The sequence below is a fragment of the Muscardinus avellanarius genome (genome assembly GCF_963383645.1).
Source record: "Muscardinus avellanarius genome assembly, chromosome: 13".
NCBI lineage: Eukaryota > Metazoa > Chordata > Mammalia > Rodentia > Gliridae > Muscardinus > Muscardinus avellanarius.
In genome coordinates this window covers 26711546-26729697 of record NC_137799.1, presented here as the reverse complement: position 1 = coordinate 26729697, position 18152 = coordinate 26711546, and the positions used below count along the sequence as shown (strand labels likewise).

At 43.2% G+C, this 18152-nt stretch overlaps 1 protein-coding gene across 1 annotated transcript in view; it reads right to left on the bottom strand.

The window, feature by feature from the left end:
- CTNNAL1 (catenin alpha like 1) overlaps positions 1-18152 on the bottom strand; it is a gene marked incomplete at both ends in the record, with an annotated part of 73866 nt that overhangs the window by 18361 nt on the left and 37353 nt on the right. Inside the window, 3 exons of the mRNA XM_080708917.1 lie at positions 5848-5998; positions 10957-11049; positions 13171-13329. Coding sequence (XP_080565043.1) covers positions 5848-5998; positions 10957-11049; positions 13171-13329 — 403 coding nt within the window. The remainder of the gene's footprint in view (positions 1-5847; positions 5999-10956; positions 11050-13170; positions 13330-18152) is intronic.

Sequence of the window (18152 nt, the reverse complement as noted above, 5' to 3'; positions counted from 1 at the left end):
GCTGAGACAGGAGGATCATGGTTCACGGACAGCCTCAGATTCTTAGTGAGGCCCTTTGCAACTCAGTGAGACCGTGTTTCAAAATAAAGAATAAAAAACAGGGCTGGGAGTGTCACTCAAAGGCAGAATGCCCCTGGTCTTCATATGAGTACCACACAAAAACCCAAAATAATTTCTTTGTAATATAATTATAAGGGAATTTTATTAATGGGTTTCTTACCTCAACTGTGATGAGAAAACCTTAAAGATGAGAAGGTAATTTTCATGTCTTATTATCAGTCTCTGATTAGCTAGCTATAAAAAGATTAACAGAAAATGATCTTCATTCACGTCACTCAGAATTTCAAAATTTACCATCTACCTAATTCAAAGTTTGAATCATGTCCATAATATCCCTAAACAGTGGTCTTAATATGTTATAAATCAGCATAACCATTACTTGAATCTAACGAGTTTCAGCAAACAACTTCGTGTTATCTACCCTTGCAATTCTCCACAGCACCCACGACCCTGAAATCCTCAGGGAAGGCGATTTCAGCATCTCTTACATCTCTAAGATACAGGAGAACTAAAGACTCTAGACTACAGAGAAATAAATGCAATGAACAGAGTATTACGTAACCTGGTTTACCGCCATTTCCACCCACCCAGTATTTATCACAGGGCAGGTGCAATCCCTCTGGTCCTCTTTTAAGTACTTGCTTGTTTTCTCCCTGTTCCCATCCAGCCTAAAATGACCATGTAGCCAAAAACAAGTGCAGGATTCTCCTGATCCAGTTCTGGTCTATCGATAGTGAGGGCTAGAATGCTAAGAGGGACCTCGACGTCATACGCGAGCTCAGTGTGACAAAAACATCACGAGCATCCGTTTTTGCCACGGGGCCAGAATGGGGATGGCAGCACTCGCCCTGTGGACCGCCTACTCTCATCCTAACTCCCGATTTTAGAGATGGGACCCTGAGGGACAGAGGTTAAAGGACATCATCAAGGTCATAGAACGGTAAGGAAACAAAAGTTAAATGCGTGTTACCACTTATAATATTACAAGCACCATGACAAATTATTCATGTCCATAAAGAAACTGAAACTCAAAGAGCCACGTAAGGAGCCTGTAAGTCCATTACTAACACATCACTGTATCGACTATCTCTTCTATAATTCCCCCCATCCTTAGCAAATAAGGGGTAGACAAGAAGCTAGTCTTTTTATCCTGGATTGCTTAGTCTTTGCTCTGTATCCTTTTTTTTTCCCGGGGGGGGAGAGTTCTGGGGGGCTAATCTCAGTGTTATTTTACTTCCAAGCTAAGCCCCAGTGCTTTCATTTTTTTATTTTGAAACAGGGTCTTGCTAAGTTGCGGAGGGTCTCCCTAAATTGTTGAGGCTAGTTTCCCACCTGTGACTCTCCTGTCTCAGCCTCCTATCCTGGGATTACAGGCGTGCACCACCATGCCTGGCTGCTCTGTACCTCTTAAAGTGCTTAAGACTGGGACCTTCCAGTCGTTTCTGGAATGAATCTGGAGGGGAAAAAGAGCAAGCCTCAGAGCTGCAGCTATGGGCTTTATCACAGAATTGGTTCATTCCCCTGAGGTCGAGACTTCAGTGCTGGAGGGGAGCCTAAGGGCTTCAGCAACAGAGAGGGGGAGGTCGATGAAGTCTCATCTTTGGCTCACTCAGACTCAGCCAGCGTTTCTGCTCTCTCTAGTTTACTCACTGTGGGACGCTGCATATCGAGTTCTCTAAACCTCAGTTTCAACATAAATAAAATATGGAAATAGTACCTGTTTTCTCAGGGTTACTGCAAGGATTGAATGAGATACTGCACATCTTGCGCTGGTCAAAGGATACAACACACAGGAAACTCTTCACAGATGGTGGCAACCATTATTTGTATGGTTGTATATTATGACTATATGTCTCCAAATGAGTGCATTTATGTCACCCACATAGACGCTGGTTACCTTGGTTTGTTGTTTTTTTGGTACTGGGAATAGAACCCAGGGGCATTCTACCTCCAAGCTATACCCCCAGCCCTATTTTTTTTTTTTTTTTTTTGGTGGTACTGGGGTTCCTGGAAGCCCTTCTACCTCCGGGCTACACTCCCAGAACTATTTTTACATTTTTATTTGGAAACAGGGTCTCCTAAGCCAGCACGCGAGGCTGGCTTCGAACCTGCGCGATCCTCCTGTCTCTGCCTCCCAAGTGCGGGGATTACAAGCGTGCGCCACCACGCCCGGCTCCCAGCCCTATTTTTTATTCTTTATTTTTTAAACAGGGTCTCACTTTCCAGAGCCAGTCGGCAAGAGTGCGGGTTCTAAAGTGAGGCGTGAGGATGGAGAATTTTAAATTCTAACGTGGGGGAGCCGCCAGCCTACTATCTCTACTGGTCGACCCCTGTTCGTGGGTCAATATTTCCTACGGGTCGACGACTATGCCTGGGTCAGTATTCTCTATTGCGCCGACGCTCCTGACCAACGCAACTTCTGGGTCAATCTCATCTTTATTGTGCAGACGCCGACTTTGTTTTTCCAGAGGTATTTATACACGGCTACAGGTCAATCAACATTCTCGTGCTACCACCACCAGAATACAATAAAGACCAATACAAAACACATATTACAGATAGGTCAATCAGTACCCTCGTGTCATCACCACCTGATCCTCTCTCAGACCTCTTTGAACTTTCCATAACCCCAAACCTTGTTGACTCTGGGCGAAGGACAGTCAGCTGAGTCAGAGACACCAATCTAGGGGAAGGCCTTCATGGCTCCCAACACTCACTGAGTTGCAAAGGGTTTTTGGTTTTCACTGAACCTCTCAGTTTTGTTTTGGTTTGTGTTTTAACCTTGGTAGGAGAAAGACAAATCTCAGAGACAGAAAAAAAGGAGTGCTGAACCGATGTTGCATTAGACATCCAGGGAGAGGGGTCTTTCAGAGGGAGTCTCTTCGCCACTGGAGAAGGGATGAGCTTTTTCCAGAGAAGCCGGGGCAGGCTCCCTTCTACTGAGTATAGGTCAAGAGAGCTCCTATGGTAGGGCTGTAGGAGCTACTCTCAAAGCCTCAAAAAAGTGAGGGAAAGGAGGGAAAGAGAAAGGAATGTCAGAAAGTGGGAGAGACTAAGGGGAGAAACTGGACCCAGCGTTTTCTCGGTTATTTAGCTTGACTGCAAGGTAATGGTGGCCGCCTTGCTGGTGCTGATGCTGAAAAAAGTAACACTTGATGAGAACTAACAAACTTCTTAATCTTCACAGCTACCATACGAGGTAGTAATGTCCTTATCATTCCTAGCTTGCAGATAGGAAACTTGAAGGCAGAGAGATTAAGTTAGAAAGTGGCAGGATGCAGGCTTGAAACCCAGGCAGTCTTGCCTCAGAAGCTAAAGCTCAGCTTTCACCCAGCACTGAGAGGTAACCCACAGCATGAGGTTTTCTCTCATATTCCAAAGAAAAAGAAGGCATGCCTTGAAGGGAAATGAAGCTTGGCTGTGGTTGTGTGTACAAAGAAATTTACATATATATACTTTTTTTGTGTGGTACTGGGGATGGAAACCAGGGGCATTCTACCTCTGAGTGACACCCCTAGCCCTATTTTTTATTCTTTACATTGAAAGAGGGTCTCACTGAATTGCAAAAGGCTTCACTAAGTAGTAGCTGAGGCTGTCCACAAACCACAGTCCTTCCTGTCTCAGCCTCCCAAATGCTGGCTTACAAGTGCGCGCCACCACGCCCAGCTTACTTATATTTTTAGGAAGTCCTTTTCACAAGCTTATCAGCCTCTATCTTTATTCTAATTTCTACTCAGAAATTGGCCCAGGAAGAAGGGAAAGAATAACTGCTGAAGCACAGCTTTCTTGAGAAAAATTGACCTCTAGTAAATCCCCCCTCTTTTTTTTTTTTTTTTTTTTTTTTGTAGAAATAAAAGAGAAGAGATAGACCAAAATGCTGGTAGAACAGCCCGGCTTAGAAACTGTGAGGATCCCAGGCTCAAAGAGAAAAGCAGCACGGGCCTTGGTCAAGGGACAGAACACACACAGGAATTCAGGTTGACTCCTGTGTCAGTTGCTGTTAAACCCCCCTCCCAGGGACACAGAAGGCTCTATCTCATTATTTAATCGATGAAAACACTTTCCCAGCACAGAGCAGTGTGAAGGCTGTACTCGGCTGAAGGGTACTCTGGGGGAGGAGAATCGGCTGGCCAGGCTCGGCCGCATCTTCTCAGAATGGCAGCGGCTACGGGGTACAGCTTTCCACGGTGCACTGGGACACGTCCACAAGTGCGTGGAGTCCATCACAGCCCAGAAAAGTGAAGGGCCACTCCGGGAACTCCCCAGGCCTCCGGCTTTCAAGGACTGATGTCACCAGAGGAAAAACCAGAAAACAGCGTTCCTCTGGCCTTAGGAAGAGAGTCTACCAACAGGACGGAGACAAAGGTAGGGGTACATTTCTACTCAAAAGTACACCAACTCCAGGGGTACTTTCAGCTGGCAAAAGGCTTTGAGAGCTGGCAGCAGACTCTGTGACCACTTGGCCTAAGGCCTTCATCACTAAGCGAAGGACACAAAGGCCCAGGACGAGAAGGGCCTGCCGGTCACCAGGCAGGAGAAGAGATGGGCCTGCCAGAGCTCAGCCCTCCTTTCACCACACCAGGCCACTGCCATTCATTTCCAAACGTGTGTGTGTGTGTGTGTGTGTGTGTGTGTGTGTGTGTGTGTGTGTGTTCTACTTGAGATTAAAGCCAGGAGTATTCAGCCTCCAAGCTATACCTCAAGCCTATTTTATTTTTATTTTCCAACTGGGTCTCACTAAATTGCTAAGACTGACCCTGAACCTGTGATCTTCTTGTCTTAGCCTCCCAAATACTGGGATTATAGGTATGCAACACCATGCCCAGCTTCACTTTACCTTTTAATATATAAAACTTACCGCATATAAAAATCTCTGTAACTAAAAATACTTTATCAAAGCTTCGAAATGATATGCCATTTACAATAGCTATCACAGAAACCCTTAAATGTGGAAGCAGAGCAACCATTTATTACGCTTTACAAATGATATTATAGCGCCACAAGTCTATCATTTTCTGTTTTTAAGCAAAATGGCATTTATTCTAAATGGGTATTTTAAAATATGGAGTATTTAAATATTCAGTAAAAAAATAAGTAACTTGATGTAATGACTTTAAATGACACTTTTTTAATGATCATGCTTTGTCACTAACAGAAGCCATTCAAAGGGAAAAAATATACAAAAACGCATAAACATAACAGGATATACACAGAACAATGGGAAATAAACGAAAGTCTTTGTTTTAAAATAATGAGTAAAAATGATGCTTTCCAATATATTGTATAAAGCTAGTCTACATGTTGTAGAAATAGCAATGAACTTACCCACCACAGGCAATATTCCAAGTTTATGTAGTCATCAAGGAAAGAGATGCCATCCAGGTGGAAGGAAAGCAATTCAAAAATCAAATAACTATATTCATTTCATTATGAAGTTAGTAGAGTTAAATCAGAGAAGTTCTGTATTATAGAACAGCTTTGGCACTAAAAAAGCAACTCCGCAGAAATAAGTGGCTTAGTTTCAATAAGAAAACCAGAATGTTAATTCAGAGGAATACACTGCACTTCAGGACAGCAAATCTTACCACTTAGATACTAAAAGAAGTACAAAATAATATATTTGTCCTTTTTCTGGGAAAATATTTTATTCTAAAAATAACCCATCTGAACTATAACAAGATGATTCATTTTGCATCTGAGGCTTAACATTAAAAGACTAAGAGAGTTACATTCAAATAATATATATATATAGAAACAATATATTGCAATATGTGGACAGTTTCTCACCTCGTCTTCCTTCAAACACGTCACTGATTTCTCGTAGCAGTGTGGACATGTCACTAATTTGAGATTCCCAGGCTTCACAAAACACATCTAGGTTTTCTTTAGCGATTTTACTAGATGGATGCAGTGTCAATGTTTCAGCAGCAGAAATGATCTTTAAGAAACACAGTACACACAGGTGCAGATATTAAGGGGATAAGCAGAATGCATAAAAACAAAGCAAACCAAGCCCAGTGGCACACACATAATCCCAGTACTTGGGAGGCTGAGATAAGAGGATGCTTTAGGCCAGCCTTGGCCATTTGAGGCCCTCTGCAACTTAGTGAAACCCTGTTTGAAAAGAAAAATAGTGCCGGGCGTGGTGGCGCACGTTTGTAATCCCAGCATTCGGGAGGCTGAGACCGGAGGATCGCAGTTCAGACAGCCTCAGCTACTTAGTGAGGCCCTCTGCAACTTAGTCAGAACCTATTTCAAAATAAAGAATAAAAAATAGGGCTGGGGGTGTAACTCGGAGGTAGAATGCCCCTGGGTCCTATCCCCAGTATAAATACATACATACATAATAGGGCTGGGGATATAGCTGAGATGTTAAACACCCCTGGGTTCAATCCCCAGTACCATAAAAACAAAGAGTGAGGAGAATGGAGAGTGTAAGTATTAACAGGATTTTAAGTTGGTCACAGAGAAGGGGAGGGAACCACAGGGAAGGCTGGGGCAAGACATGTGGAGGGAGGAGGAAGCGTCCCTGCTGTGTTCAGCAACAGTAAGGCCAGAGTGGCTGGAGGGACCTCAGCCTAAAGAAGGTGGCGGGGTGTGCAGTGCATCAGCAAAGGTGGGAGGGCCTGGATCCCCCCCCCCAAGTGAGAACTTGGCTCTGGAGAGCTTGCAGAAAATTGACGTGGTCAGAGCCATGTCAGCTGACAGGGTGAGCACCTCTGAAGGACTCAGAACCAGGAGCCCCTGGAGGCTGGGTGCGGACCACAGGCACCAGGCCTGCGAGCAGCCAGCCGGCAGCTCCACGAGAAGCGCACGGCTCCCTCTCTTCAGGGAAAGTGAGGGCAGATCTTGCCAGTGGGTTAGAGGCTATCTAGGGGTGCTCTACCACTGAGCTAGACCACCAGACCTATTAATTAATTTGTTTATTTATTTATTTTATTTTTATTTATTATTATTATTTATTTATTTATTTGGTGGTACTGGGGTTCCTGGAAGCCCTTCTACCTGCGGGCTACACTCCCAGACCTATTTTTTATCCATTATTTTTATTTTATTTTATTTTTTTATTATTATTATTATTATTATTTTTTTGGTGGTGGTGGTACTGGGGTTCCTGGAAGCCCTTCTACCTGCGGGCTACACTCCCAGACCTATTTTTTATCCATTATTTTTATTTTATTTTATTTTATTTTTTTATTATTATTATTTTTTTTTTTTTTTTGGTGGTGGTGGTACTGGGGTTCCTGGAAGCCCTTCTACCTGCAGGCTACACTACCAGACCTATTTTTACATTTTTTAAATTTGGAAACAGGGTCTCCTAAGCCAGCGCGCGCGGCTGGCTTCGACCCTGCGCGGTCCTCCTGTCTCTGCCTCCCAAGTGCGGGGATTACAAGCGTGCGCCACCACGCCCGGCTATTTATTTATTTTTGAGACAAAGTCTTATTGTCAGGTTGGCCTTGAACCTAAGATCCTCCTGTCTCAGCCTCCCAAGTACTGGGATTACAGGCTTGTGCCACTGTGAACAGCTTTAGAGGCTAGATTCAGACCTTTTTTATTTTTCCTTCTTTCTCTCCTTCGTGTGTGTGTGTGTGTGTGTGTGTGTGTGTGTGTGTGTGTGGTACTGGGGATTGAACCCAGGGACATTCTATCTCTGAGCTACAACTCAGCCCTATTTTTATTTTTATTTAAAGGCCTCACTAGGTTGATGAGAGTCTCACTACTTGCTGAGGCTGTCCTCAAATCTGCAATCCTTCTGTCTCAGCCTCCCAAGTACTGGGATTACAGGTATGTGTCACCGTGGCCGGCTTGACACTGCTACCCTCTAGACTAGAGGCCTTTGTATGGTATGCAAACCGTTTAACTGTTTTTTGTAGTGTTTTGTTGTGGGGGGGCGGGGGTTTGTGTGTGTGTGTGTGTGTGTGTGTGTGTGTGTGTGTGTGTGTGTGGTACTGGGGATGGAACCCAGGGACATTCTACCTCCAAGCTATAACCCCAGTCCTACTATTTATTCTTCTTTATTCTCAAACAGGGTCTCACTGAGTTGCAAAGGGCCTCACTAAGTAGTAGCTGAGGCTGTCCTCGAGCCGCGATCCTCCTGTCTCAGCCTCCCGAATGCTGGGATTAAAAGCGTGCGCCACCACACCTGGCTTTAACTGTATTTTTAATGTGATCCAACATTGTTAAGTAATATAAAAATTACACTGCTAAGGCAGAGACAAACAAAAATAAAATCAAATGATTCCTGAGGCATGTTTTATTTCCTCATAGGATCCCTTTGAAAGATGGATGGCTAAGACTAGGAGTGAGACCCAACGCTATGAGAACAGAGAAAGCTTCTCTACGCATCTGTCATTAACAACAGGCTCTACCATTACCCTGGGGAAGAAAACATGACTATTCCTAACATCTGCTTCAATAGAAACAATGACCCTGAAAGTCACAGCCGGTTAGCAAATAGTGCCTGAAGGAAGGACTGAGAACTGATTGCACAGGGCAGGAGAGTCAAGCACTCAGTACTAAAATATATGTGTAACCAGGGCAAGCAGGTGACTCTCATGTGGACAGGCAAATATGCAAACCTTGGTTTCTCCCAAAGCAGAGAGCCCATTTGTAGAAGTACTCAGCAGATGATCGTTCTGGAAGTTGACTCAGTTCCTGCTTCTGTGATAAGCCTCTGACACACTGCAGGGATGCACACAAGCATCCCTCCAATGCCCGACACACTGGGGCACACCACCGCGTGTCTAGGTCACTACCACCATTCTCAACTGCATCCAAGAAATCCAGGGACCCACCAGGCATGCATGGTGGTGCATGACCAGGACCCTGTATTTGGGAGGCTGAGACAGGAGGACAGCTGAGGCCAGTCTCAGGTACTTATTAAGCCCCTCCACAATTTAATGAGACCCTGCTTCAAAATAAAAAGGGCAGGGGTATAGCTTGGAGATAGAATGCCCTTCAGTTCAATCCTCAATACCTCAATACCAAAAATAAGTAAATAAATAAAACCACAGGGGCTCAATATCTATCATCCAAAATTGCAATTTAGGGCAAGTTCTTTTGATTGATCATAATAAATGAAACAATAACACCTGGAAGACCGTAGTTTAATGCTTGGACTTGCTAAGTGCGGTGGTGCACACCTGTACTCCCAGTACTTGGGAGGTTGAGACAGGAAGATCACAAGTTCGAGAACTGCCTGGGCAAGTAGTGAACGTCTCATCAACCTAGCATGACCCTGTTTCAAACACAGAAAATAAAAGAGGGCTGGGTGTGTAGCTCAGAGATAGAATGCCTTTGGGTTCAATCTCCAATCTCTCTCTCTCTCTCTCTCTCTCACACACACACACACACACACACACACACACACACACACACACATGACTATAAGAAAGAAAGGAAGAACTGTCCTTCACGTTTTTCCTCAGGTTACATTTGACAGGGACCATATTAAATGGAATATCAGTTTGAAAAAAGCCTTTGAAAACTATAAAAAGTAACACTAAAAAATTCTGAAAAATAACTCAATGTACTGAATGAAGAGAATTTTTATTTCTGCCTAACTATTTCCCATACAGTTATTTTCATACACACATTTTATCCAGTAGCAATTACAGTACATACACAAATCTGGACACTGCTTGTTTCACTTAACAATGTAACAAAATGTGTGTGTGCGCGTTCCTGTGTGTTCTACTGGGGATTGAACCCAGAAGCACTGACTTCTGAGCTACACCCACAACACTATTATGAAACAAAGCCTCGCTAAGTTGCTGAGGGCCTCGCTAAGTTGTTGCAGACCAAGCCTGCCATTCTCTTGTCTCAGCCTCCCAAGCAGTGGGGTTACAGGCTTGCACTACCACGGCAACAATTCTGGTCATCACATTATTTTAACATCAAAATGTATTCTTTGCTTAATTTAAGAGAGTTGTTTTGTTTCCAGTTGCATCTTTTTTTAATTTTTTTAATTGGTGCATTACATTCATACATCATATTGGGGTAAAAAAACTCGTGTGTGCATACATGTACACATCACTGATTTAACCCCTACCCAGTTCCCTACCCATCCCTCCTTCCCTTCCTTGGCTTAGTGGCTGACTTTGATGTGTTTAAGTACATTGTGTGTTGTAGAGAGTTCCCTTCTTCCCCCTCTGTCCCCTCACTTAGGTTGTCTTGTTTGCTCCTCTACAGGATTTCCTTTGTCATCTAGAGTTTCCAGTTACATTTGATTATCAGGAAAGCAACAACCATTGTTTGGTTTTGTTCTTAAAATCTCCCTACGTCCTTGGGAATTATGAGGTTGAAATGTATTATTGTTTTTATGGTTTATTCCATAATGACAGTTTACTTCCCAAACATGTTAAAATAACCTGCTTTAGAAACAAACTTCATTTACTATGGTTATAAATTAGGATTTTGGGTAAATGGGTCAACCTCCAGTGTGGCAGATGACCAGATACATTCCAATGAAATGTCAGCCATGTTCTGGCACATTCCCAAGAAAAATTCCACTATCCTTTCTTTTTCTCAGTAAATTTGACTTTTAGTTATATAGAATTCTTGTGTGTGTGTGTGTGTGTGTGTGTGTGTGTGTGTGTGTGTGTGTTACTAGAGATGGAACCCAGGGGCATTCTACTTCTGAGGTACACTCCTTCCACCCCATTTTTTATTCTTTATTTTGAAACAGGGTCTCACTGAGTTGTGCAGGGCCTCACTATGTAGCTGAAGCTGTCTGCAAACTATGACTCTCCTGTCTCAGCCTCCCAAATGCTGGGATAACAAGCGTGCGCCACCTCGGCTGACTTTTTAATACAGATCTCTTTATACCTTCCTTCTTCACAACTTTTTATGATACTCAGAGAAGACACAGTATAGAAGGAACAAGGTTAATCGTACCTGTTGGCCAGTCACCTGAAAGGTCTCTTCTGCATGGATACAGGTTATTTCAAGAGGTTCTGTCCCAGACACATGTCTCAACAATCTACATGTCTATGAGAAAACAGATCCACAGTTCAAGTCTCACTCTTTCATCCTTCAGAATACATAGTATCATTTTATAATTAAAAAGAAAATTAAATTTTACACACACAACTTACTAACACCAAAAGAATAGATGTACACAGTACTGAGATTATTAAAATTCCATTGGTCACCAACAGATTCTCTAGGGTCAGAGAGAGAACAAAGAAAGTTATAAAGTATATTTCTACTTTCTCTGTGATCCTGGCAAGGTGGGCACAGAATATGAGAACCATAGGGGTCTCTGAGAGTACCTAGCAGTGCCCACACAGCTTCCCTCTGAAGGAATCTGGCTCAGAGAAGTGACTTGCCCAAGGTCTCACATCTAAGCTGCCACAGTCCGTGACTAGCACTGGGTCGACAAGTAATACCTCCCCTCATAATCAATTAGCCAAGCACACCTTTCTTCTAGGAGATGAAAATGGATTAGGCACATTTATGTAATGAACAGTACACTTCCATCAGAGGAAATCACAAAATTCGGTTCTACAGTATTCCTAAGATTACCAAGTTTCCCTACAGTTATAATACTTGGCTTATAAATATAACAATATCACACCAGGCGTGGTGGCGCATTCTTGTAATCCCTGCGCTTGGGAGGCTGAGACAGGAGGATTGCACAGGTTTGAAACCGGCCTCAGCTAAGTGAGGCTCTCAGAAATTTAGTGCGACCCTGTTTACAAATAAAGTACAAAATAGGTCTGGGAGTGTAGCCCAAAGGTAGAAAAACCCCTGGGTTCCACCCCCAGTACCACACACAAAATAAATAAATATAACAACACCAAATCTACTAAGCAAAGGAAATATATCTACAGTCATTTTAAAAATGTGTTCTCTAGAAATTTCCAGGCTGGTAATGTTAACAAATAAAGAAGAGGAAGCTAGTCCCGTTCATCAAAAGAAGGATCTATTAGATAATGTGAAGACAGCTCAATGGTTCACTTCTGTGCATTTATTTAAATTCACGTTGGCTAGGATGTACCTCATACATAGACCGTACCTGGGGCTCGAGGTTTGTTTAACCAGTAGATGTCTGACATTTTCAATAGGTAGAGAGCTTAGAATATCAATTAATAAACCACACAGGTTTATAACAAAAGTGGCAAGGTGAGGCACCAGTCGCACACAGCAGAGATTTGAGCAGAGCTGGAGAGGCTCATAGAAGAAACCCCCTGTTGGCTGCCTTTTCTCTGTCCCTCCTGGTTCACTCTCCTCCCTTTTTTTCTTTTTCCTTTCTTTTTTGTGGTACTGAGGATTGAACCCAGGAGCATTCTACCTCCAAGCAGAGTCATATTGAAGCAGGGTCATTGCTAAGTTGCAGAGGGCCTCACTAGCTGAGGCTGGCCACAAACCTGTGAGCCTCCTGTCTCAGCCTCCCAAGTACTAGGATTCTAAGTGTGCGCCACCACGCCTGGTTCACTCGGTTACTTTCTCAAATCCGCCTTTTGCTCTGGAAGACTGACTTCTGCTGTTTACGTCTGTGTGTGACAGATCAGCAGAGGTGAGGAGAGAAGGGGCCTGTGCTCTCCTGCTCCTTCTGGGTTGGGTCACCTTAGGCTAAATGAGTCTTCCCCGAAATGACCTCCTCTGAGGAAAGTTCTCTGGAAGACTTCCAGCTTCACTGCTGTCAAGCCGCGCCTGGGGTGGTACCAGCCCTGCTATCCTATCACTCAGAGATTGCTACAGTCCCACGTAGGCTCCCCAACCCCAATAGCTCCCTGTTAAACCCTCTTCACATGATTCTAATTTGAGTGGGTCAGTTCTTTCCTGCTGAGACTTAACAGATTCAAACAGAAACACTGTCACACAAGGGACCTCTATTGTTCTACTCCAAGAGCTAAGCTCTCTGAGAGGATAAGGAAAAGAAGATTAAGAAATGCATTTGTTGGGTTCCAGCATTTTTTATTGTTTGACACAGCCTGCGGTGTTGTAAGAACAGAGCAGACAGAGGCGATAGCCTTACACTTGCAAAGGAAAGAGAGAAAGTGCTAAGATGAACTCATCAAAACTGTTCTTGTGTCAACATTCCCTCATCATAGTTTAGGGATTTGTACTGTAAACCACAGTTACTTCAGCGAACAAATTTCTTACCTCCACGAGCTGTTCTTTCTGTTCAGAGAGTTTACAGGCATACTCAGCCAAAGCTTCTAAATTTCCTTCTACTCCAGTAAGTTTTAATGCTTTTAAAACCACGTGATCGGCATGGTATTTTAGGAGATCTGCTGCCAGCTGCAGGGCCGTGCTGTGGAGCTGCAGATGTAGGGGGTGAAGGGCAATGAAGGACGAAATTAAACAACAGGGGTTTGTGACCAAGCACCTGATGAGCACACGAAGAACCGTAGAACAGAAACCTCGAAGCAGCCCCCTTGGTCCTCTGCGGGCAAGTGTGAAGGCCCTGGGGAAGCAGAAGCTGGGTAGCACTGAGGGCAAGGCTGATGTCTATCCATCTTTGAAACCCCTGGTACAATCCCCAGGGCAAGGCTGATGTCTATCCATCTTTGAATCTCCTGGTGCTAGCAATACTGCTGTTCATAGAAGCTCACCCAGTGGGTTAGAAGCCTGGGCCCTTTTTTCATTTTTTATTGACCAGCTCTTTCCTATATAGCTTTGCTTTTAGTTAAAAAATGTTTCTGCTGCCAGGAATGGTGAGGCACACTTGTAATCCCAGTACTTGGGAGGCTGAGACAGGAGGACTGCAGGTTCACTGACAGGCTCAGCAACTTAGCAAATCCCTGTTTCAAAATTTTAAAAAAGCTGAGCATGCTGGCGCACATGTATAATACCAGTGTTTGGGAGGTTGAAACAGGAGGATGGCAGGTTCAAGGACAGCCTCAGCAAGTAGTGAGAATCTCATCAACCTAGAAAAACTGTGTTTCAAAATAAAAATAAAATTGGGCTGTGGGTGTAGCTCAGAGGTAGAATGCCCCTGGGTTCAATCTCTAGTACCAAAGAAGGCTGGGGATGAAGATCGGTGGTAGAGTACCACTGAGTTTAATCCCCAGTACCACTGGGGTTAGGAGTGGAGAGCCTACATGAATCTCTGATGCCATAAAAATAAAAATTAAAAATAAGAATTAGAAAACTTTTTACAAAGTTAACAATAGGCGTGCCAGCTTTTATGTGACTGAATGAGAACAATTAGAGTAAAAAACAAAGACATCGAAATTCACTTGGGAAACTAGAGCCACATGAGAAATTTAGAAGATTTTGGGAAAAATAAAAAATAAAAAAAATAAAAGATTTTGTTTAGCAACAGGACCTTAGAGAATATCTGACACCAACCTTTTATTTTCCAGACTGTGAAACAGGTCCCTAGAGACTGGGTGACTGACCAAGGTCACGCCAATCTTACAAGTGGTTCTGGGGACCACTCGTTAACAGCCATATGAGAAGAAGAAAGAATGGACACGTCCTGACAGCAACTTTACAGACATCATCTCCCTAATCCTTATAAGAATTCTTCAAGACTAATATGGTTATAACCCATTTAAGAGCCAGGAAACCAGGCTCAGTAGTATGGGCCTGTAATCCCAGTACTCAGGAGGCTGAGACAGGAGGAAGGTAGGTTCAAGACCATCACAGCAATTTAGCAAGACCCTTAGCAACTCAGAGAGACCCTGTATCAAAAACAAAGGAGGATGGGAGTATAGCTCAGAGAAAGAATGCCCCTAGGTTCAATCACCAGTACCAAAACAGAAGGAAAAAAAAGAGCTAAGAAAATGAAGCCTGTAGAAAGTCACATGCTACTAATAGTTCAGGATTTCACCCACAGTTTAGTTAAAATTAAATAGCTGAGATAAAATGAGTAGGCTTTATTTAAGGCATGGAAAAACAGATCCTTCTGTGTTTAGCAGGATGTTTAAATGAGCTTTTAACAGAGGTGTCATTACCAAGTTAAGATGCAAAACAGATTGCCATGTAGATAATTTATAAAAGAAACATCAAAAGCCCATTTCATCCTCTTTAGCCTTTGACCCCCTTCAAAAACATAAAAGAAACAAGGAACGAGAAATGAGAGAGAGAAGGGGAAGTTTCTGTGGGGAGGATCTGCTGGGAGCCCACATGCGTGCTATGGGCGCCACTCCAGGCCCGGCTCAGGCTGCAGACAGCAACATGGCAGGCAGTGGTGGTACTGGCAGGAGGCAGGAGGGCCTCTGAGAAATGCTGGCATACCCACGAAGAGAAAGCAGCGTGGAATGCCCATGAGCCAGCCATCACCCAAGGGCCCTGGCCCTAGAAACTTCCCAAGCCCAACCTCCTCTCTTTTCTCCCTGGGTTAAAGCCAGAAAAAGCCAGTAAGAGCAGCTCCAGCACAGGGGATGAGGGAGGGAAAGAAAGAAAAGAGCCCGGCTCTCCTGGAAGCTCCACAGGGGGCTGGGAGTAGAGAACAGCAGAGATGTCCTACAACTGAATGCAGGCCCCGGGACTGATTCATAGACTAGAGTAAACAACTCTCGGTTTTGAACTGAGATTGTGTTGTGGGTCGCAAGCAGGGGTTGGAGTGTTTCTGTAAAGGGCTGAAAGGTACAGATTTGAGGCGTTTTAAGCCACATGGGCTCCATGCAACTACCCGACAGGGCTGTGACAGAGACAGCACAGTAGATAGCAGACACACAAACACAGGAAATGGCCTGCGAAAACAACAACCCTGTGATAGTTTGTGAAAGAACCCCTGATTTAGAAAAACCTTAGGGCTTAGCAGTGGTGGCGCACACTTGTAATCCCAGCATTTGGGAGGCTGAGACAGGAGGAATCACAGTTGGCAGACAGCCTCACTACTTAGTGAAGCTCTCTGCAACTCAGTGAGACCCTGTTTCAAAATAAAGAATAAAAAATAGGGCTGGGGTGTAGCTCGGAGGTAGAATGTCCCTGGGTTCCATCCCCAGTACTGCAAAAATAAAAAAAAGAATAACCTTAGGGGTGTGTGTGTATGTGTGTGTGTGTGGTGTGTGTGTGGGTGGGGGGGGTGTTTGTATGTGTGTGTGGCACTAGGGGTGGAACCCAGGGGCATTCTACCTTCAAGTTATACCTCCAGCCCTATTTTCTTTTTATTTTTGAAGCAAGGTCTCACTAGGTTGATAAGAGTCTCACTACTTGCTGAGGCTGTCCTCAAACCTGAAATCCTGCTGTGTCAGCCTCCCAAGTATTAGGCTTACAGGTGTGCGCCACCATGCCTGGCACTGACCTTGGTACTTTAAGTTACTGGAGCGACCCACCAAGTCATGGGATGATCACATTTTCATTCAGGAATGGAGAAATCTTCTCAACCCAAAGGAAACTTTACAAAATAATGTTAGAGGTATAATTTACTTGTCATATATGTTATTATAATTATAAATATGTTAATTATGGTAACAATTATATTGATATAACAATTATGTTGATTACTATGTGATTATTAATTATAATGCTATGATAAATTATATAGTTATATAATTTATATAGTTTATATCATATATTATAGTTGTATAATCATGAAACTATATAGTTATTGATTGTATTATACAATTAATTTTATAATAGTTATATTTTATGACTAATACATATTAATGATTATATTAATTATAACTATATATGATTTATATATAATGAATAAACTATACCTCACTAAATAAACTATACCTCACTAAAGTTTATCCAAAGATGCCTCTGTGTAGTAAATATCTCCCATTTTCTGACCCCTGGAAGCCACTGACCTAACTTCTTTTTTCTTTCTTCCTCTCTTTCTCTTTTCTTATTTGTGTGTGTGTGTGTGTGTGTGTGCGCGTGTGTGTGATTGTGTGTAGGACTGAACCAGCTGGAGTAGCTTGGAGGCATTCTACCTCCAAGAAATACCCACAGCTCTTTTTTAATATCTAGAATTTTAATTTTATTGTATTTATTATAGTGTGTGTGTGTGTGTGTGTGTGTGTGTGTGTGTATTTTACTGGGGATTGAACCAAACTACATCCCCAGCCCTATTTTTTATCTGGAAATGGCCTAAGTAGCTGAGGCTGCATGATCCTCCTGTCTCATCCTCCCAAGTACTGGGATTATAAGCGTGTGCCACCATACCCAGCTTTTATTTTTATTTTGAAACAAGGTCTTGCTAAACTGCTAAGAGCCTCACTAATTGCTTTTTGAATCTACAATCCACATGTCTTAGCCTGTCAAGTACTGGGATTAAAGGCATGCACTACTGTGCCTGGTTTAATGGATTAATAGACCCAATGTGCGTGTGTGTGTGTGTGTGTGTGTGTGTGTGTGTGTGTGTGTTGTTTTTATTGTTGTTGAGGCTGTCCTTGAACCTGTGACCCTCCTGTCTCAACCTTCTAGGTACTGGGATTACAGGCATGTGCCACCAAGTCCACCTGTGCTGATCTGATTTGTATCATAAAAAATTAGTTTTGCAGCCGAGTGTGGTGGCACAGGCCCATAATCCTAGTGAGGCCTGTAACCCAGTGAGACCCTGTTTCAAAACAAATAAACATAAAAAGGGCTGTGGGTATACTCGGGGGAATTAGAATGCCACTGGGTTCAATCCCAGCTAACACAACACACACACACACACACACACACACACACACAATTGTTTTGCTTTGTCTAGAGGTTTTTTTCTAAATGGAACACACAAATACACACACACAATTACTTTTGTGTCTGGCTTTTTTTTTTTTTTTTTTTTTTTTTTGCAGATCTGGGGATGGAACCCAGGGGCATTTGACCGCCAAGCTACACCCCTTCCCTATTTTTTATTTTTTGTTTTGAAACAGGGTCTCACTAAGTTGCGGAGGGCCTCACTAAGTAGCTGAGGCTGTCTGCGAACCATGATCCTCCTGTCTCAGCCTCTGGAATGCTGGGATTACAAGCGTGCGCCACCACGCCCGGCTTGTGTCTGGCTTTTTTCATTCTGTATAATGTTTTAGGGATCCATCCATATCGCAGCATGTATCAGTACTATTCCTTAATACTGCTAAAGAGTATTTGTCACTCATTTTGATGGAAATTTAGGCTGTTTCCTGTTTGGGGCCATTATAAACAAAACTGTTATGAGAATTCATGTATAAGCTTTGAGAATAGTGGTGTTGATAAAT